The 22,626-nt window shown below is 30.7% G+C and overlaps 2 protein-coding genes across 2 annotated transcripts; both read right to left on the bottom strand.

Moving 5' to 3' along the window:
- Nucleotides 1-427: 427 nt before the first annotated feature.
- LOC107872361 (rhamnogalacturonate lyase-like) lies at nucleotides 428-7,457 on the bottom strand. The gene is made up of 14 exons (XM_047401056.1): nucleotides 7,387-7,457; nucleotides 7,262-7,297; nucleotides 6,997-7,113; nucleotides 6,652-6,771; nucleotides 6,032-6,167; nucleotides 5,107-5,277; nucleotides 4,604-4,756; nucleotides 3,664-3,770; nucleotides 3,475-3,565; nucleotides 3,094-3,235; nucleotides 2,639-2,779; nucleotides 1,649-1,769; nucleotides 1,407-1,533; nucleotides 428-701 (listed from the first exon to the last, which is right to left on the bottom strand). Exons 1-14 carry the CDS (start codon nucleotides 7,455-7,457, stop codon nucleotides 462-464), a joined length of 1,773 nt encoding a protein of 590 aa, XP_047257012.1. The 3' UTR covers nucleotides 428-461.
- A 2,266-nt stretch (nucleotides 7,458-9,723) lies between these two features.
- On the bottom strand, nucleotides 9,724-20,114 carry LOC107870478 (probable rhamnogalacturonate lyase B). The gene is made up of 16 exons (XM_047400604.1): nucleotides 19,912-20,114; nucleotides 19,701-19,800; nucleotides 16,847-16,922; nucleotides 16,114-16,235; nucleotides 15,981-16,031; nucleotides 15,656-15,772; nucleotides 15,384-15,503; nucleotides 14,427-14,562; nucleotides 13,537-13,707; nucleotides 12,330-12,595; nucleotides 12,139-12,229; nucleotides 11,824-11,965; nucleotides 11,130-11,289; nucleotides 10,886-11,011; nucleotides 10,223-10,349; nucleotides 9,724-10,023 (listed from the first exon to the last, which is right to left on the bottom strand). The coding sequence occupies exons 2-16, from the start codon at nucleotides 19,787-19,789 to the stop codon at nucleotides 9,778-9,780; spliced, it is 2,040 nt and encodes a 679-aa protein (XP_047256560.1). The 5' UTR covers nucleotides 19,790-19,800; nucleotides 19,912-20,114; the 3' UTR covers nucleotides 9,724-9,777.
- Nucleotides 20,115-22,626: the final 2,512 nt, after the last annotated feature.

Raw genomic sequence — 22,626 nt, 5'->3', positions numbered from 1 at the left:
GCCTTATTAACTAATGACACGTTTTAAAGCCGTGTGGGCCTGGGCCCAGATCGAACAATATTACTAATGGGTTGGGCCATTACAGGGATCTCTCGGACCTTGATGGTTCGGAATGTCCCTCGCTGCCAGGGCCCTGACTCCGGTCGTGACCCTGACTCCAGTCGTGACAAGTTGTGACCCTCTAGATAATTGAATTGTCCTTTCAAGACAATATTTTTTAAACTAGTAGGTTCGAAACACATAAAAAGATATGCATTAATTAATTGGCCACATATACATTGGAAGATAACCAACCAAAAACAAAATTAAATTACCAAACAAGAGAGAAAATTTTCTTAAGACTTTGGTAAAATAAAAACATTATTTTCGACAACAATATCCATTCTTAACAAAAATGATTATCAAAATACAAATATCATAACTGTCTATATATTAAAGTATACATCAAAATTCCCCTTTTTCTATCGTCGTGAAGGACCTTCGAGACGAATATAATCATACATGAATCCATTGAAAGGGGTATCAATTGATGCTTGCTTCAAATAAATTATATTTTCACCAACATGAAGTTGTGTCCCTGGAAATTCAATATTGAAAAGTGTATATAATCCATGAATTCCATGTCTTGCTATTGCATTACTATTCCCAATTTTTGATGAATCAAACCATGGCCTTGGTTTTGATGGAGTATTTATCCACACCTATAAATAAATAAAAAAGTAAAAAAGAATAACATATTGCCTATATTGTTATGAAGATATAAAGGACAAAATTGAAAAAATAAATATTGAAAAAATAAATAGAGTAATAATCATTTTAATAGCCATTCTTTATTATGTTACTTATCTTCTTTACCCTTTCGTAGGAGCTCTCACACCTTTTACTTATTATAGATAACTCGAACACACAACGTCGAGTTGGAGTCAAGCTGTGCTTATCATATGAATACACACTCATAATATAAATTAGAATTATAATGTTTTATAATATTTGATTAAGCATATTTAACTTTCAATTACTTCAAATCATCTGCACTTTTGATAACCTTACTTGAGAATATTCACAAATTTTTAAATTATTAACCATTATACTATTTATGAGGGTAACATACATCTAAAAGTAGTCCAAATATAACATATTTCCTACGTAAATGGACCAGCCAACAACACACATTTTAACTAACTGGATATTAAAGTTGTTAAATCATACGTCACATGAACAAAAATCAGAATTAAACTAATTATATATCCCTATAATTAATTACTTCATAACGACTTATTAGATTACCTTTTTTTATACACCATCAGTACATAAAACTTAAACTCATTTGATATTTGATTTCTTTTTCATGAATTTTATAAACTAAAATATGCTAATTAGTGAGAGTAGAGATCAAGGTTACATACCTGTAAATGGGCATAAGCTGCAGAAGCCAAAGCTATATGAAGATGATAAGTTCCCTTATTATTCACATTTTTAAGATTAAATAAAATTTGCCATGTTGTTGGTGAAAAACTGTTGTCCTTATTTTTCCTGAAATAAATAATAAAAGTAAGGAATTAGATGTGATTATTAAAAAATATATATATAGAAATAAATAATTAAAGAAACAATATTATGTAATTATTTAATAAAATTAATTAATTACCTGATTGCATGGGCAAAGAACCAATCTTTTCGAAAATCACTGACACCAACTTTGTATATTAAGTCTCCTTTAGGATATAAATCATTGTAACGATCCCATAAACCATATTGTCTAAATCTGTAATTAGCAACAAATCATGATAATTAAAAAAAAAAAAAAAAGACAATCTAGTGCATAAAAACATTCCACGTTCACACAAGATCTGAAGAATTATCAAGCCGCACACCAAGGAGTGTGATATGCAGACAACTGTCCCTAAATCAAACATTAGTGGTTGGCCATTTACAAGCTCAAACCCTTGACCTATTGGTCACAAAGAGACGAAGTATATCCCATTCACTCAAGGTTTGAGGATGATCGAGCTGCACCCCAAGAGGTGTGATGTAGACAATCTATCCTAATGCAAGCATTAGTGGTTGGCTGTTTACAAGCTCTAACCCGTGACCTATTGGTCACACAGAGACAAAGCATTCTGCATACGTGCAAGGTCAGAGAAGGGTCATATTCAGAGGGGTATGATGTATGCAGTCTATTCTAATGCAAGCATTAATGGTTGACTACTTTAGCAAGCTCGAACCCATGACGTATTGTCATACAAGGTTCGGAGAAGGATCGCACCCCAAGGGATGTGATGTATACAGTCTATTCTAATGCAAGCATTAGTAGTTGACTGCTTTCAGCAAGCTTGAACCCATGACGTATTGGTCATACAAGGTTTGGAGAAAGGTCGCACCCCAAGAAATGTGATGTATACAGTCTACTCTAATGCAAGCATCAGTGATTGACTGCTTCCAGCAAGATCGAACCTATGACCTATTGGTCATACAAGGTTTGGAGAACAGTCACATCCCAAGAAGTGTGTTGTAGACAACCTACCCTAACCCCTGACCCTGACCTATTGATCACACAGAGAAGACAATTAACTTTATCGTTACTCTAATTTTACGTAGAAAAAAAATTAGAATTAATTAATTGAAACTTACTTATGTACAGTAGTGTTAGTGTACAAATGATTTTCAAAACCAGGCAATGGATCAGGTATAAAAAATTCAGCAGCACTTCTATCTGGAAATCCAATTTCCCATAAAGTTGGACCATTTCTTATTGCTTCAAAAATAATTTTACCCAAATGTATTCATAATTAACTTGTCACGCACCCTAAGAAATAATAAATGATGATTTGCAGCATTTAATAGCACAGGTAAAATTGACACAAGATGGTTTATTATTCATTTGTTTTGAAATTGGATAAATATTGTTAGATATATGTTTTTAACATATCAGAGAGAAGTAAAGATGAATTGAGCAAGTACTAAAGTGTTTCATCAATTCTATATTATATGACACTTTCTTCTATAGGCACGTGTCAAAAGTCTATTTTTTTTCTTTGAAATTCATACCCACTTAATTAAATATCGTTATATAAAATGAAACAGACAAAATACCTGGTTTGATCGCCACATTAGAAGGGTATTTGTATTCTCCCAGAACTCCAGGAACCCAAGAATATAATCCATAAATTCCAGGTCTAACATTATTTATCTTGAAATTACCAAATTTATCAGTTTGAGTCCAAAATTGATAACCCTGTCAATAATAAATAAATTAATGAAGAAAATAGCATAATTAATTCAAAAAAAATTAAATATTAATTTTACATAAAATCATATATTAAAGTCTCAATAGCAAAAATATCCTCTCAACCTCACCTCTAAGATAGAGATACAATGTGCATACATTCTATCCATAAATTTCACTTTTAAAAATCATACTGAATATATTATTGTTATCGTTTAAAATAAAAATTTAGACAAATAAGACATTACCTTGCTATCAGTTTGCCAAGAGCCAACATCTCCACGGTTGGCAAGTCCAATATATGCACTTTTTGCGGGAAAAGCATTTTTGTTTATGTACCTAAAAGAAATTATTTATTGAAAATTATATTAAGCACTTTTTTTATATTGTTAGGGTATATACGTTAAACTCAACTAAGAAATTTTAAAAATAATTACCAATCATGAACCAATAATTGACCACTAACTGAGCCACGTTGATTTGCATGAAGATATTCTGGTGATGCAGGAAAATCATAGGGCCATTTTTTCGTTTCTTCATTCATCTGCGAAATTGACAAAATTTTAGTGTTAAAAGTGATGCCACCTTGTACCAAGGGTGATCAGTGAACAACCTTCGCCGGAAAATTATTCTGCATATATCTATAGGTAAAATGTTATTCTATTTGGTTAAATATAAAGGTTTTGTCAAGAATGGACTTTGGGTCTAACTCAACCTCAAAAGCTACCTCAAGAGGTGAGCATTGCCCAAGTCCATATAAGCAAACCTTCAGTCCATTCCCCAACCAATGTGGGACTTTTTACTCACTCTGACCCCCCCCCCCCCCCCTCATGCCCAGGTCCAGCTGGCATTGACGCGTGGATCGAGAGCCCAAAGCGGTTGAATCTGGCTTTGATACCATGTCAAGAATGGACTTTGGGCCTAACTCAACCTCAAAAGTTAGCTCAAGAGGTGAGGATTGCCCAAGTCCATATAAGCAAACCATCAGTCCATTCTCCAACTAATGTGGGACTTTTTACCCACTCTGACAGGTTTCAACAACCTTAACACATTTGAGGGATGTAGCTTAGTGGTGGTAGGTGTTTTGTAAAGGCTAAATGCGACCGGTGCACGGATTTGATCCCAGAGACTGCAATTTGGTTTTACGTACCTTTTTAATATTTTCAAAGGAGCCTCTATTTTATTGAACACACTTCCTTACATTTCTGCAAGAGGTTGTGACTAGGAGCCTGTGACCTCCTAGTCACATGTGGCAGCAACTTTACCGGTTACACTAAGGCTCCCTTTAATTGTTCGAATTTAATTTCTAAAAATATTTAATCAATTAAAATTAGCAATATTTTCAAATTAAGTTTAATTAATTAATTAATTAATTACCTGTCTTTTAGCATCTTTCCAAAGTATGCTATGATCTTTGCTAGAATCTGAATTAACATAGAAAAATACAGGTCCAAAAACCTTAGTCCATGCCTCTCCATTTCTTAATGTAACTTGTAATTCTGGCCCTGCATAATGTTTACTGAAAAATATCTGTAGAAAAAAAATGTAAATTGCTTAAACATTTATAATAATTTTACTTACAAGGCTACTACTAAAAAAAAATACAAATTTTCGATAAGAGTCCATCACTTTTCCTAGAATTTAACTTATATACGTTGATGTAAGAATTTTTTAACTGCCAATGTGTATATGTTTCATATTTCCAAGTGAAACGTCTGTCCAAAGTTCATAGTATATATATCGCATTTTATGGAGTTTAACTTGTACACATGATAATATAAAAACTCGTTATACTATCAGTATATACACGTTAAATCTGTTTTTTTCTTTGTATTTATATAAAAAAAAAAAAAATTATAGCTAAAAATATATATACTTACAGCCAATGATGTTGGACCAACATGAGATGTAAGATCTTGCTTCAAAGGTCCACCATTGCAATATTCATAACTTGGTGAAATTACCCAAAACCCCATGTGTGGTTTATCACTTATCCAACCATGTACTTTAATATTTCTCATTTCATCTGAATATTGGTACTTGTCATCAACCTAAAAGGTAAATAAGACACATTAAAATATACATTGATACTATAAAAATTGTTATAGTAAGTTAGGTATTAGATATCATATCAAAACTTGACATTAAAAATTACTATCCCTTATTTTTTTTTATTTTTCAGTCACAAAACATAAACTCAATAAAAATTTATTATTTATCATCAAACTACAAGGTAAATTACAAGATACTTAAAAGTCAGAAAACATTTAAATTATATACATTAACAGTATAAAATTTGTTATAATAAGTTACGTACAAGTTATCATATCAAACTTGATACAAAAAGTGTTATTCCAGGCCGTTTACGTTATAAGTGCACAAAACAGAAAATCAATAAAAATATGTAACTTGTCATAAACATAAAAGGTAAACAAGATACTTAAAAATCACAAAAAATTCAAGTTATATATATTAACAGTATAAAATATTTGTTATAATAAGTTACGTACTAGATACCATATCGAACTTGCCACAAAAAGTTTTATTCCAGACTGTTTAGTCTATCAGTGCACAAAACAGAAATTCAAGAAAATACGTTGCTTGTCATCAACATATAAAAAGGTACTAAACAAGATACTTAAAAATCAGAAAACGTTCAAGTTATATATATACTGACATTATAAAACTTGTTATAATAAGTTATGAATAAGACATCATATATATCAAACATGACACAAAAAATTACTATTTCGTGCTTATTACATTATCAGTGCATAAAACAGAAACTCGATAAAAATATTTTACCTCTCCTTCGAATTTAGGGCTGGATGGATTTTTAAGTTTAACAGCTTCTACATAAGCAAGTTTTTGGCCATTTGCATGATCCTCTTCTGTTGGCATTAACCTTTGCCTATCATCAGCTATTGCCATAAAATGAAACCTAATAATAATAAAAATAAAAAATAAATAAAAATTCAACAAAAATTTTATACACAAAGTTAATATATCCAATATAATAAGTATTTTTCCTTTAATTTTTAAGGGAATTTTCTATAAAATTAACAAAATTTATTGTCGAAAACATTTATGATAATTTAATGATTCCAAAAACACAGATTATAATAGTAAAATTGTTATAGAGGATGACTGTAGCAGTTTAAGCACAGACAAACCTCTTTATATAAGGTTATCGTTACATTTTTTGGTTGCCATAAAGAGATATTGTTACACTATAGAATATACAATATAACGTAACATGGAAATTCAGTTTTAATAATTATCTTTGATTGTTATAATAAATGTTATTACAGACATGAATTTTATAACTATAATTCATGAAATTTTTGAATGCATTAAATAAAAAGATGAATAATTAAAGGATAATAAATAAAAACATAGAGAGAGAATATTAATAATAAACTTACAATGATTTATTGAGCTTAAATGCAATTCTAGCTTCCTCCATATTTAGATATGTCCATCCTTTTAAATGTTCAAATATTCCATATGAATAAAATCCTGAACTCCCACGTAGCACCACATACCTATAATTATAAGACAGTCCGATGCATAAAGTATATTATGTTCATGGGGTTCAAGAAGGGTCGAGCGAATTTCGATGCAAAGGGTGTGACATAGGCGGTCTAGCTAAGTCACACTTTACACAAAGACAACTTTACGATTGCTCCAAAGCTAGTTCGTCGACCCTTCTATTTTCATATAATTTCAATATAATGTAAATTATTTTTAAAAAAATTAATTCTTATTACCTTTTGTCAACATTTAGAGGAAGATCACCACGATTTTTAGGATTATATAATTTTTTGAAAGAAACTTCAACTTTGTTAACATCTTGTGCTATCACACTAAATTTTGATGCTAATAGCCTGCCAAAAAATAAAATGTACATCAAATTAGTTAAAAAATAATAATTAAAATTAAACTATGTATGTTATGATATTGAGTTGAAGAAAATTAAATACATTAAATATATAAGGTAAAAAAAAATTAAAAAATAAAAAATAAAAATCTTACCTGTCCAATGTACCTTTCCACACAGTATCCCAAGACCTGCAAATTTGATACATCAAAAGAAATTATTTAATTACTACCGAATACATAATAACATATTCAGTGTAACTCTATAGGTGGGCCTCTACCTCGTAGAGATAGAGACGCTATTTTCGAAAGATATTTGTCTCAAGTTAAAATACAGAAGTAAAGAAAACATCGCAAATAATAATTAAGAAAAAAAAAATTATAGCTTACCCCCTTCGTATAGGATCAAGGAGATTATCAATACCATTATATTTAATTCCAAAAATTGTACCAGTGGGATTAGTTAGAGAAAGTTGCACAATGCCATTATCAATTACCACCTGATAAAATAAGTTAGTAAAAAATTAGCTCATAAAATTAAAGTAAAAAAGATATATCATGAAATTAGCTTTAAATTATACTTATATAGAGTTTTTCATTATAACAACTTAATAAAAATACTTCTTGGAAACAACTGATAACACTATTTGGTCCCTTATAAAAACATAAGTATTAATTAGGACAAATTATATACTATGCTTTAAAAAAAATTAAATAATTGTATCGAAAAATTAAGTGTTTTACAATGCTCTTTGTGATAGTAATTTTGACTGGAGGAGAAGCTTTGGCTAAAGTACTCCCTCTGGCTGAAGTATTCCTGTATTTTACAAGACAAAATTAAAAAAATTAATTAGTTGCTATTTATTTTGTGAATGTTCAAAAAATTGTATAACAATAACGATAATAACTTAGTTTTAGTCTCAAATAAGTTGGAGTCAGCAAACTGAGGATTTATATAGCGGACCTCAACTTATTTGAAACTGAGACTGTCTTCTATTTCACGATAATGTATATTAAGAACAAAATAAGGGAGACTTTAATAAAATACCTAGCATGGTGCACCATTGAACCGTTGACAAGCAAGAAAAATTGGAAAATAATAGCAAACCACCATAGAAATATTTTTGTTTGCCTTTTGTAAAACATTTTTTCCATGTTCCAACTCTGCAACACAACAAAATCAACATTTAAAAAATATAAATAAATAAACATGAATATTATCAAAAGCCATGCTAGAAAAAAATACTAGTCCTAAATGTGAAAATTAAGGAGATAGGAACTCTGAATTTCTTTCTGCTTGATTTAAGTTTTTTATAATTACAACGTTTAGAATTTTTTGCATTCGTCATTTACAACTGCAACGTTATTTACATAATTTATATCGAAATGAGAACCAAAAAATATTATGACAAGGCTATGAGCGAGTCAGGTTGGGGTCAGGGGTTTATCCAAACTCCCTTAATAAAAATTCTGATTCAGTCACGGGTCACGAGGCATAGCTCATAAAAAGTGAGAACCAAAAAGAGAGATGGATGGAGGAAAAAAGTTTTATGAACCTCAAGACAAAGCAAAAAAAATTGTCTTCACAATGTAAAGGTGCTAGAACGATTAGAAATGAAATTTCTATGAGTATATATATAAAAGCTTACTAGACTAATTAATTATAGATTGTTTGAGTTTGTATAGTATGTAACAAATTCCAGATTATAATTTTTCCAATTTTAGCTTCATGTAAAATGGCCAAATATGGGAAAATGCTAATTTTTCTTCCATGGAATGTTTTGTTCAAAGAAATTATGCAGGTGTTTGACCATGAAAATTAAAATAGTTTGGAATTGCTGGAATTAAAATAGTTTAACTTGTTTTCACTTTTTCAAATACAATTTAAAATTATATTTGAAATTCTTAAGGCCAAACACTACAATTTTTACTAAAATAAAATAATTTTTCAAAAAAAAAAAAAAACTAAACATCTCATTGTCAATACCCCAGAAGTCAACAAAAAGTTTGTAGAAATATGAAAACTTTTGTTCAAAGTGAGTCTGCATGTATTGAAAAGGAAATATTATGAAGTCATTGCCTTCCTTTTTAGTTGTAATATTTCATTTGTTAGAGACTCAATTGACTAATTTTCAAAGTTAAATTAGATCAGATTAATTTAATATTTTAAAATTTAGATATTCAAAAATTATATGAAAATTACTCTAAAATATAGCTTTTCTTTTTTCAATATGATTAAAAAATACATCTTAAGATACATAATGATAAAAATTTATATTGTTTGACTCTGAAAAAAAATACCAACAAAAAATTACTTTAGTTCCAAACAACACAAGGATGGTTTAGAAAAAAAGAAGGGGGTGGGCAGGAGCGCGGGCGGGGGGGGGGGGGTAAACTTAAATAGAATACACCAAAAGATATCAGTGGAGTGACTGAAATTTTATTACTCTAAAATAAATATTTCGAATTCGAGTCTTGAAAAGGAAATTTTTTCAGTAGGACATGCTTTAAAGTTTAAACCTCTTAATCTGCGTATTAAGTGCTAATTCAAATTAGTCAAACGAGATAGTAAAGCCGAAGTAAAAAGTGCAAGCAAGCTAATTTGAACGCGACATGTATAACCCGAAAGAACCATCATTCTATATCATCTAAAAGTTTAAGTCGAATATTAATCAATAGATTTCTTCAGGAGGGCCTTCGAGTCGAATATAATCATACATAATTCCTCTAAAAGGCCCATCACCTCTAGTTTGCTTGAGATACATAACATTGGTTCCAATACCAAGGAGAGAGCCAGGAACATTTATAGTATATAGTCTGTATATTCCATGTATACCATGCCTCGCTATCGCGTTATCCTTGCCTATCAACCCCGTTGTATAGTGAGGAGCGTCTGTTTCTGGATCATTGAATCGAACCTAAAACATTGGAATGAACATGTGATAAACAATGGTAGAAATAGCCTCCACCGACCACCCCTATCGTTGAAATATAGCCAGTGTCGAGGAGTTTCAAATTCCACATATGAAACTTCGCGACACTAACTATCTTTTCATTACGGGGCGGAAAACCGGTTAGTTAGAAACAAAATGATTGAGAAAATTAGCAGTGTCATACTTGCAATTCAGCTTCATGTGCTGAGGCCAATGCTAGTTGAAGTGTATAATTTGATGATTGATCAACATCTTCAAGATCAAATAGAACTTGCCATGTAGTTGGTGCATAAGTCTTGTTTCCATCATCACTATATATATATATATAACCAAAGTCAGAATCAAGATTCTATAAAGTTTGTGTTTCAACGACAACAACATACCCAGTGTATTCCCACAAAGTGGGGTATGGGGAGGGTAAAGTGTACGCAGTCCATACCACTACCTCAGATGAATTAGAGAGGCTGTTTCTGATAGAACCCCGGCTCAGGACAGATAACAGCATAACAAACAAAAAACACAAAAGCATACAACAAGATGGGAAAAGTTTGTGTTTCATACGACAAAAAAAAATTACTAGCGTCTGTTGCAAGAAAAAAATTCTAGGAAAACGTTTTTCACGAATAATGACTAATAGTATCTCATACTAAGAACTTCCACTTTTTATGCAAATTGAATGTTCTGATGATAAGAGCTACGTCACTCGGACTCTTCAAAAATATTGCATGACGTCAAAAAAGCTATGCATTTATGGAGGATTTGATATACGAGTATAGCAACATTTTTGGAGGGACCGAGTGACGTAGGATTAAAGATGCTAAAGAGTGTGAAGATGTTGTGAACATACTTGTAAAAGTATCTATTGAGATGAGCAAAGAACCAATCTGTTTGATATCTACTTGATCCAACAGTAAACACCAAATCATCAGTGTATATCTCTGTATACCTATCCCATAATCCATATTGCCTAAACCTGAAAAAATAAAAACCAACAAATAACATTACTCAATAACAACGTACTCAGTATAGTCCCAACTTTAACGCTACCTTCGTGGGGTAGAGAGATTGTTTCCGATAGGAATTTAGCTAACCTTTCTTGCTGATTTGCAACGTATAATTGATTTAAGAGTCTTGGTTGTGCATCAGGGATGAAGAATTCAGCCGCTGTCCTATCAGGAATTCCAATTTCCCACAATGTTGGACCATTTCTTGGAGCGTCGTATATAAGAGTTTCAACCCTTTCGCTTGATCCTGTTTGGATATGTAGAAAGAACATAAATGATTATGTGAAATATCACCAAAATGCCAGTAGGCGCTAAAATTTTAGAAATGGTAAAGTAGACAGCAATGAATCTATAGGTCACGAGTTTGAGTCGTGGAATCGGCCAGTTGTATTTGTAATAAGATAGGCTATCTACATGAACACGAGATGTTTCGTGTACAGGGCAGACTTTATTTAGGTACGAAGATCTGAACTTGTAATTTTAAAAATGTAATGGATTCTGTAGTGAGAACATGAATATTGAAACCATCAAGTTCAAGTCATGGACTATATACTTGTCACCTATGTTGCTCAGACTCTCCAAAAATCAGGCATCCTCCATGTCAGATCCTCCAGAAATGCACTACTTTGGAGGATCCATTATGCACACGGCAACATTTTTGAAGAGGACAACCAACATAGCTTGTCGATCCATATCAGGAAACTTTTTCCATTTTATTCTTAAACTCCGTACCAATTCAAACAACGCCACATAAACTAGAACGGCTGGCATATTTGCTGACCTGGAGTGACAATGATGAAAGGATCATACATGTAATCGCCAACATATCCAGGGATCCAAGCATATAAACTATAGTTCCCTGGAATTACATTCTTGATCAAGAAATACCCCTCACTATCTGTTTGAGTCCAAAATTGACAAGCCTGAACAACAAAGATATAAAATGGTTAAATTTTCAATTCAAGTAAAAAGGGCAGCCCGGTGCACTAAAGCTCCCGCTATGTGCAGGATCCAGGGAAGGGCCCCACCACGAGGGTGTTAACAGATAGAAATTTGCAAAAATGACCTAAACGATATAGCGATTTGCAAAAATGACCTTGTTTTCCAATTGCCATGATCCAACCTCTCCAGGAGCAGCCAAACCAACGAAAGCTGAATTTGCAATGATGAGACTTTCGCTAACATAGCTACCAAAATACATATATAATATTAACTTTCCGAAATTCCAAGTGACATGATTCCTCTTTTCAGAAGCTAGTATTGGGACAAACTTTATGTTAAACATACCTATCTCGGACGAGTAATCTGCCACTTACAACTCCACGTTGATCAGGTCGAGCAAAATCTTCCGAAAGAGGGAAAGTATAGGGCCAATTTTCGGTTTCGATGAACATTTGTTCTTTGGCATCAGCCCATAATGTGAGTGTGTCTTGCACATCAGGTGAAAGTGAGTTTATGTACACAAAAACAGGTCCAAAAACTTTTCTCCAGGGCTCCCCATCCCTGAATTTCATGGCCAAAACTTCTCCAGCATAATGTGTACTAAAGAACATCTGTTACATAAATTATCGTGAAATATAAGTACTCGATAAGTAATCGGGTCCGTGTTTGACACCTTAACGACAAAAAATAGGATTGATCAAGATGTATGAGTCTGACTCACGGTGACCATTTATCAAAGAACATATGTTACATAAATTATCGTGAAATGTGAGGTATGAGTCTGACTCATAGTGACCATTTACCAAAGAACATTTGTTACATAAATTATCGTGAAATGTGAGTACTCGATAAGTAATTAGGTTCGTGTTTGACACCTTAATGACAAAAAATAGGATTGATCAAAGTCTATGAGTCCGACTCATAGTGACCATTTATCAAAGAATGACTCCGGTCAATCTCTAGAATCAAGGGCGGATCTACAGTGTTGGATGGGGGTTCCGGGGAACTCCACCCGCTATCGTAGATCTCGTAATATATTATAAAACAAAAGAAGTCAGTAAAATTTTATAGATGGAAACTCATACACAAATTGAAAGTTGGCTTGTTGGCACAGAAGAGACCCTTGAATTGCTTATGTCTCCCTGTTAACATGGGGTCGATACATGATGGGGTTTGTCTTTCTTATTATTATTAGCTAGACTAGCTTATTTTATCGGGAACTCACTAGTTTAAAATCTTAAATCCGCCTCTGCCTAGTATCAATATTAAAGCTTGATATTTTACTCAATTTACTTTGAAATCAATTTATTACATGATAAATATGACAATAGTATATGACAAGATGACATTATGAGAGTCGACTTTCAACCATCACTGGACTCACATTTAGGCCAATCACGAGCTCGTGGACACACACGAGGCCAATATCCATCCCACAACACTACAACATCCCAAAGTTTGGGATAGGTATGTGTCATTCTCATCGAAAAAGTTAAAATGCATACACATGTCATACATCTGTTGATTTGGTACGTATAAATAAGTTACTTACATTTAGATTTATTGGGCCAGTATGAGAAGTAAGGTCTTGTTTGGCTGGCCCACCTGTCCTGAACTCATCAGAAGGAGTAATCATCCAAAACCCGGTTCGTGGAGTTTGGCTGATCCACCCATGAACCCGGTTTTCTTTATTATCACAAGAATATTGATATTTGTCATCAACCTATAACACATACATTTTCAAGCAAATAAATGAAATTATAAAGGCAAAATAACTAAAATATAAAACTTATATAATGTCACAATTTATGTGGCACAGTTCAAATTTCGAGAGTCAAACAGTTTTATTTGACTTTAAATATTTTTTAAAACAAAATTTATATATTTAAAAACTAAATACGCCCTCCGTCCAACAATACTTGTCCACTATTGACTTGAAACACAGGTTAAGAAATAATAAATAATAGGAGTAATTTTAGTATATAACCTTTTGAATATAATAAATTTAACAATTTGAAAAATGCATTGAGTACTGAATATCATTTAATTGCAATAGTAAAATGGGTAGCAATGGATAAATTATTCATTGATTTTTCAAACTGGACAAGTATTATTGGGTATCTCTTTTCAATATAGTAGACAAGTAAATATGCACGGTGGGAGTAAAAATTACTATAAGTCACAAAGAAAATTCAAAATATTTAAGAAATATATGAAAAAAAAAACTACAATAACGACATATCCAGTGTATTCCCACAAAGTAAGGCCTACACTGGAGAGGGTAAAATGTACTAGTCCACATACCACTACTTAAGATGAAGTAAAGAGGTTATTTCCGATAAATATATATATATGTAAAAACTACGATCAAGAAATACTTATTTGAATCTTGAAAGTCAAAAAATATCAGGTAAATTGAGCCGGAGGGAGTAGAAAATGTACCTCTCCTTTGATGAAAGAATTAGTTGGGTTAGTAAGAAGAACAGCTTCTTTATAATCAAGTGGTTGGCCCATTTCACGATCATGGGCCGTTGGCATTATCCTTTGACGTTCATCTGATACTGCCATATATTGGAACCTGGCCCAACAATGAAATATTACGTCGAAAAGGTCGTTCTTAAGACTTAACTTAGTGACACGTACGACCAAACTTGTTTATCAATATGGCCGAAGTATATAAAATCTATACACTAATAATAATTATGTATGTTAAACGTGATATACATAACCTATACGTTACTCGCTATTTTATAAATTAGATTATTCAACGATAGATGAACTATAATTATCCCAAGTATACACCACGGGCGGAACCACCTTTGGGCAAGGGTCGGTAAAAAATTATACTATTTACATATATGGTTAAAATTATTTTTTATGTATATATCATTATACAGATGTTGAAACCCCTTCAACTAGTTTGTATATTTACTTCTGAACCTCCTTATTGAAAATTTTGCCTCCGCCATTGATATACGCCATACCTCCACCCCCTAAAAAAGCATACTTATAGACAGAAACACCAAAAAAAAAAAAAAAAAAAAGAAGAAGAAGAAGAAAGGGGCATCTTTTTTATAATTGTGGTGTTCGAATCAGCTTTCACGCACCTCGACTAAATCTACAAGATATATGTCACCTTCCACGTGGTTTTCGGACCAGCTTTCACACACCTTGACTAAATTCACGAGTACCTATCACCTCCCACCAACAATAAATAATCTCTGCCCATCAAGGTTAGGACAAATGAAAAAATCATCTAGTGTTTTTTTCTAAAAACCTTAGGTTCTCAACCATTTCATTAACCGCTAGGCCACACCCTCGAGTGTTAGAAGAAGGGATAAAAAGGAAACTAAAAATAGAATAAATAATAAAAAAAGACTTTTAACAAAAAATACATACAAATTTTCTTTGAGCTTGAAGACTATTCTTCCTTGGAAAACATCAATATCTGGCCATCCTTCTAAACGTTCCAAAATTCCATAACAATAAAATCCAGAAATTCCTCTTAGTATTATAAACCTAAAGAAAAAAAATCTTGGTGAAAAAATCAAATATTACATTTCTTAAATAAATTATAAATGCTTAAATAATAATTAATATATATATATATATATATATATATATATATATATATATATATATATATATATATATATATATATTACTACCACCTTTTGTCAATATTCATTGAAAGTTGTGAAGAATCTAAAGTATCCCAAGTCCTTGTAAATGAAAGCTCCACTTGATTTTCATCTTCCATAATAACATTAAAATTTGTTGCATAAAGTCTGCATACATGACATGACATGACATAAAATATTCAGTTTTATCATTATTATATATTTTAAAAGTTACTAGTAATATTTTTATCGATAGCAAATCGTCTCATATATTTCCTTTAAACGAACCTCTACTATGAAATGAATTGATTTTATTTGTCAAAATACTTTTAGGAACTAAAAATAATATATAGAGAGAAAGAACAAGAAAACTTACTTGTCAATAATATTTTTTTCTCCTGGTTTGTTCCAAACAATATCCCAATACCTAATTTTGTTTTCAAGATTTTTAAATTAAGTGAATTTAAAAAACTAAAAATATAATAAATTAAAGGTGAAATAAGAATTACCCTCTGTCATTATCTTTATTTCCATCTTCCAATAAATTATCAATCTCATTATATTGTAATCCAGTGACCATTCCCCCAGGAATAGAAAAAGTAATATTAAAGATGCCATTATCCACCACCACCTTCAAAATATAAAAATAAAAAAAGAATTATTTGAAGGGAAAGCAAATAGAGAAAAAAAATAATAATAAAAATATTATATCAATCAACTTTATCTTAATTCCAAAGTAGTTGGAATATACACATGTATTTTTTCTTATACTAAATTATTTATCTTTTTAATACAATTTTGCTATAATAGGAAAATTTGAAATTATTATAGAAGAGGAGGAAGGGTACTAGATCCTTAAAGTACTGGATAGCTCGAAATATAAAATATTTCACATTCATGTAGGGTCCAAAAAAAATCTAATAATTGTGATGCAGACATCGGACAGTCTATTCTAATACAAACATGAGTGACTGTTTTAAAACTCGATGCACAAAATGTTCTGCATTCATGTCGGGTTCAGAAAAGAACCTAAGAATTGTCATTTAGATAGTCTATCGTAATACAAAAATTAATGACTTCTTCTACTGCTCGATCATAAAACGATAATGTTATTTTTTAATAGCCATCGTCGAATTTCCCTTTTTCTTTTTCTAGTTTATTTTTTAGAAAGAGTAAATTAAAACTGAATAAAAGAAAGAAAGTAGAAAGTTTTAAAAAGAGGTATTAATTAGAAGATTTTACATAATCATCCAGTGAAAGCAATTGTACTGGTGGAAAAGACTCCTGGTCTAGTCGACTGTTTAACTTATTTATTCTCCTGCAAAAAATACCAAAAAAAAAAAAGGAAATAAAAATTAGAAATCAAGTTATAGGGAACCTTGATAATAAACACGTGGCAAGATGAATAAGATTTTTTTTAATATTTATATAAATATTAGTGTAATTTTTTGTTGAAGCGTGTTTAACTGACCACCCTACAATACATGTGACTACATCAATACGACATACAGGGACGGACTTATAGCTAATTTTTTGGTGCTTCAGCACTCGTTAAATTTAACGCAAACTAGGTATAATTATATAAAAAATGTATAAAATTTAGAAAAACACGCCAAAAAGATAGATGAGTGCTTTACTTTTCAGGCGAAATCTTAAAACTTTAAACGTCAATATGTGTGTCCGAACCTTTCGAACACCCACGATCTAGAAATCCTGAATCCACCACTAACGACATAGAGTGTGATAAGATGAACAAGGCCCCTTTAACGTTGATCAAAGGTCTTGTATTCAAACTCTAGGAATGAAAAAATTACTTATCGAGAACACATCCTCACTATCCCACCACCCTACACCCACTCCCATCTCTATTAGTATATGTAAAAAGGATAACTCGGTGCATTAAAATTCTAATTATGTCAGAATTCAGGGATATGTCAAATCAGAAGGTCCTATTATATACAGTCTTACCTTACAATTTTTACGACTTACGTTATAAATAATATTTTTCAATAAAAAAAAATTTCGCGTCAATACACCCTTAGTCAAAAGTTGGGAGTATAGTCACAAGTACCAAAAATAAAAAGTGAAATTCCTCATTCACGGGTTTCTCATATAACTTCCACTAATATCTTTTTGTCTTTAAACCAAAACCACCTGCCTATGTTGATTCAATAACTCTAGATCTTCGGTTCCTCCCTTAACTAGAGGTCTCAGATTCGAGTTTTGAATATGAAAAAATCATTAATAGGAAGCGTTTTTCCCCGAATGGGGCCCTACACAGTACGAATCCGAATTAATCGGACTCCAATGCGGGTATTGGACACCAAATGGGAAACCAAAACAAAAAAAAAAAATAACTCTTTGATTCCATAGCAAAAAAATTCACTTAGTTTATAAAGTTTAATCATTGATGGAGTCAGAATTTTTATTAATTGTGTTTACATACAAATAAAACAAAAGAAAATCAACATAAAATATATGTAATTTTTTAAAGCTAAATAAGTGTTAATGTAAAAGGAAAAATCTCACTTAATTATGTCACAAAGAAATAGCATATTAATAAATGCCATATCAAGAAAGTGAAAACTACCTTTTTTTATGCAGAAAAATATAATGCCATGTACCATGAATGTCCTAAAGTTTGGGGCAGTGCACATGTAATTTCAAAAGTGGTTGAATGAATTATATGAAGAATGTTTCTGAAAATTAAAAAAAAGAAAAAACTTTTCTTTTTTTATTTAATTTTTTTTAAAGACATGATCACGAGATGTTATTGTGTGGTGTGAATAGGAGTAAAAAGTGAAAGAAAATGCCAAGACCATAAATTTTTGAATCATTCCAATTGAAAAAATGACAAAGTTAGGTTCATATGAGAACCAAAATAGGTGTGTGAAAATGGCTATTTCTTTAGCCATTTTTATCTTTCCATCACATATACACTTTACATGTGTCACTCACTCAATTTTTCAAATTATTTTTAAAAAAATTATATTTCAAAATTTTAATTTAGATTTTATATTTTTTTGTTACTGCTTACTCTTGTATCCATAGAAATATTTGTTGATAGAACCATAAAAGGGAGAGTTAATTTTGTAAACAATATATAATTTTTTAAAAAAATTATGATATTTTAAATAAAATAATTTATACTCTTGATTTCATTAAAAAATTAAATTAAAATAAATAATTTTTTAAAAATAGTCAACTATTTTAAAACGAAGCTAGTAATATAAAATATAAAACTAAAAACAAGTGTGATATTCTCCATGATCACCCTTCAACAAGAAGTTAAATTGTGACTCTTCAGTTGCAAACTATAGGTAGTGACTTAGTGCTCATCAAAAAAGGGAGAAAATTACTAGAAATAAGATCAAAATCAAGCAAAAAAATAAAAATAAAAAAATTGTTCGATGAATTTTTCCATACATGCAACTAAATTTTAATGGCAAAGATAATCGGTATAAGTTAAAAAAAAAACTCGATGCATAAAGTGTTCTGCGTTAATAGGTTCGGAGAAGTCAAAGGCCGTATTAGTGGCGGACCCAGAATTTAAAGGTCTTAAGTGTTCGGAAGGTTCAAATACATATATTAACACCAAAAGTTCTAAGATTCCGCTAGAAAATCAAAGCGCTCAGCCATCGTCTTGATATCATGTCTGGTTTTTTTCATTTTATATCAATTTTTATGCATCTCTTATATAACAATGCCTATTCTGCATGGGGTTTAATTACGAGTGCCGGAGCACCACATTTTTGAACCTAGGTCCGCCCCTGAGTCGTACATCGTACCTAAAGGGTGTGATATAAATTGTCTACCCTAATACAAACACTAACGACTACTTCCACGGTTCATTTTTGAGGTACGTACACAAACTAATTCGAACATCATCATTGTTATAAAAAAATAACAAATTGTCAGCTCAACGAAGATCATGAATTCTATTTCCCCAGATATCTGTTGAATAAAAAACTATAATTAAGTTGGCAGAAACAAACATTAAACATACAAAATTCTTACATTAATGCAGGTCAAATAGTATTAAAAATGGAGTTACTATAACTAAATGGAAAATTAAAGTAAAGTAAAGAACACTAACTGTCTTGTTAATGTAGATTCAACCAGCAAAAAAAACTGAAGCAAAATTCCCAATAATTCAAGAACATAGCTCCATTCTTTCTTCTTCATTTTCTCACCTCCTAAAAAAATTAACACACACACATTAATTAGAAAAAAGAACTATTTTCTAGTATACAGTAGAGAAAAAAAAAACAAAAAAAATTATATAAAAAGACAATGTAGAGATATACCTCTGCGTGTGTTGTGTATAAAGTGTGAAGAAAGGCAAAAACAAAGAAGAAGCAAATGTTTCGAATGTTTTTTTTTTGTCTTGTGTGTTTACTAGGAGGTGGGGTGGTGGGCGTTGGGGGGTGGGGGTGGAGGATAAAATTTTGATGGAAGTATTAGTATGAAAGAAAAAAAAAAAGAGTTAGTATAAGGTTTGTTTGAGAAATAAATTGAGGTGAGATCATTTCTTGGGTTTATATAGAGTGCTAAATTAACCATTTGTTGGTGTTTTAATGAATTATTAAATTATGTTATATGTTTGAAAGGTTAATTTTATTCAAAATTTCAATCTTATGGAAGACTGTTCACTAACTTCCCTACCCCATTATCATTAATTCACATTCAGCTTTACATCGCGTAAAATTTATTTTAAATCAAGGTATTTTTTATCAGGAATTTGTTTCATTCAAAAATTTTGACTAAAGATAAATGAATTTCATTCATCCTATCATATTTTTAGTGAGAACGGGATGTATTTTCAAAAGTAAGGGAAGAAATAGTATGTATAAAGAATGTACAAAATACTATAATTTATAAAATAATAATAACAATAATCTTATATTACTTGTGTATCTAAGTCAAGTCCTTAAAGAAACTCAAGATATATTAATGATTTTATTGTAGTAAATTTATCTAGTCAGATTAATACTATTTATCTGATGAACTCTCCTTGGTTTCACTTAAATTATCCTTCTTTAAAGGGGATTAAGGATATTAATCGAGCAGTTTATGAATATTAATTTAAAAATTATAAAAAGGATATATTAAGAAGTGTACAAATTTCCTTTATATATTTGATTAAAGTACTATTTTTATAATTGGTATTTTTCACTATATTTTAAATGCTTGTACGTTGCTTACTTGCTTTGCTATTATGATGTTAACATAGTTAATTCTAAAAAATGTCAGTATGTTGTCACGGTTCAAGTTCATGACACGTATTATTTTCTTTGAATCTAAGTTTATATCACATGAACTTGAGTTATGATTTATAAGTTCTTACTTTTCTTTCTCATTTTGGTGTTAGATTCATCTAAAATATCATCTGCACCTCATTTTTTTGAAACTCGTTAGTCTAGAAGTCTGTAAACCTGCTTGATCCGCCCTCATCGTATCGGTTTTTGTTGCTCCTTTGGCTATTAATTCTACTTATATTTAATAATGTAGTTGGTAATTGAGTTGTTTTGTCAAATACTAGAAGCTTAGGTAGTTGGTTTTGTGGTTTAAACATTTGACTATATTCACCTAATACTATGTGTTGGGACAATTAGCATAGGGACCAACATATTAATTAGTTAGTCTTGTCAAACTATGTAAGAAGAAAAGGGACAAATTGGAGAGTTTCAGTGTGTAAAATCAAATTTTTACGCCTTTCGTCTCATATTAATTGTCTACTTTTTATAGATCTCTTAAAAAGTCATAAATTAAAAGAGTTGCTTTACTAATTTAACCTTTAAAAAAACTTTTTTGAAACTTCACAAACTTGTTTATACTTTAAAAGTGAATTAATTGTAAGGGTAACATAAGAGAAAATTAATTAATTCTTTCTTAATTTTGTAAATTGACAAGTAATCGGACAACTATATTTAGTAATGTAAAACTATTGTGGGACGGATTATGAACTTCGTCCGTCTCAAAATAGTTATCGCTCTTATCAAAAATATTTATCTCAAAATACTTGTCATATTAGAAATTAAGACAAAATTAATTTTTTTCTCTTTTTTACCCCAAATAATAATTGCTCTTGAAATCTATAAACACCTCAATTATGACACAAAAATAAAATAAATATTCAATAAAAAATATTTTATCTTAAAACATTATAAAGGTAAAATATTTTAATATCCCTCTTTAAGATTTTTTTCAAGGAGTGTATAAATAAAAAAATATGATAAATATTTTGAGACGGAAGAATACACTTGTTTCCTTCTTTTTTCTTTTGGGTAGCAAAAACTCAAATTACATTTATAACCATAGTTTACGTCTAAAATTATTAAAATCATTCTAAGCAATAGTTCAATGTTTCATTGAAAATTAATATTTTCGATGCGGAGCATAGATATAAATATTAATACCCACTAACATTTCAACAAATCTTTTACGTCTATAATAATAACAAAAAGGAGTAATTACTTTTGTCACTATTAATAAGAAGGATTTGTTGGCTTTGTAACAAACTGACCTCTTCTAATTTGTGATTATTATGCATATTAATTACTCCCGTTGGTTTAAGTTTTAAGTTTGCATAACTTTAAAGAAAAAATAAATTGTGAGTGTGATTTGATTAATACTTCCTTCGTTTGCTTTTACTTGACACATTAATTAATAATATGGTTATTTTATTATAATATTCCTATTAAATGATGTTTTGAAATTAATGTGGAGAAAAGATAATTAATGTGAAGGGTTAAATAGGAAAAAAAAAATTCTTGGCCATGAACTAGATCAGAATCATTCTCAACGAGTCCATAAGAAGTGATCCCATTTTTTAGCGACCGATCCGGCAGAACAACTCAAAAGATAAAGAAGTATCGTTAATCTCTTCCCAAATGCCCCCCACCGGCCCTTCTCCTTTACGGGTCTGAATTTTTCGCGTCGATCTTCTCATTTTATCCCTATAATTAATACTCTTTGGAAGTGTAAAATAAGTTTGTAAAGCTCTAAGAAAGTACTCCCTT

The sequence above is a fragment of the Capsicum annuum genome, chromosome 12 (genome assembly GCF_002878395.1).
Source record: "Capsicum annuum cultivar UCD-10X-F1 chromosome 12, UCD10Xv1.1, whole genome shotgun sequence".
NCBI lineage: Eukaryota > Viridiplantae > Streptophyta > Magnoliopsida > Solanales > Solanaceae > Capsicum > Capsicum annuum.
The sequence above is the reverse complement of the archived record's forward strand: the minus strand, read 5'-3'. Positions and strand labels throughout refer to the sequence as shown.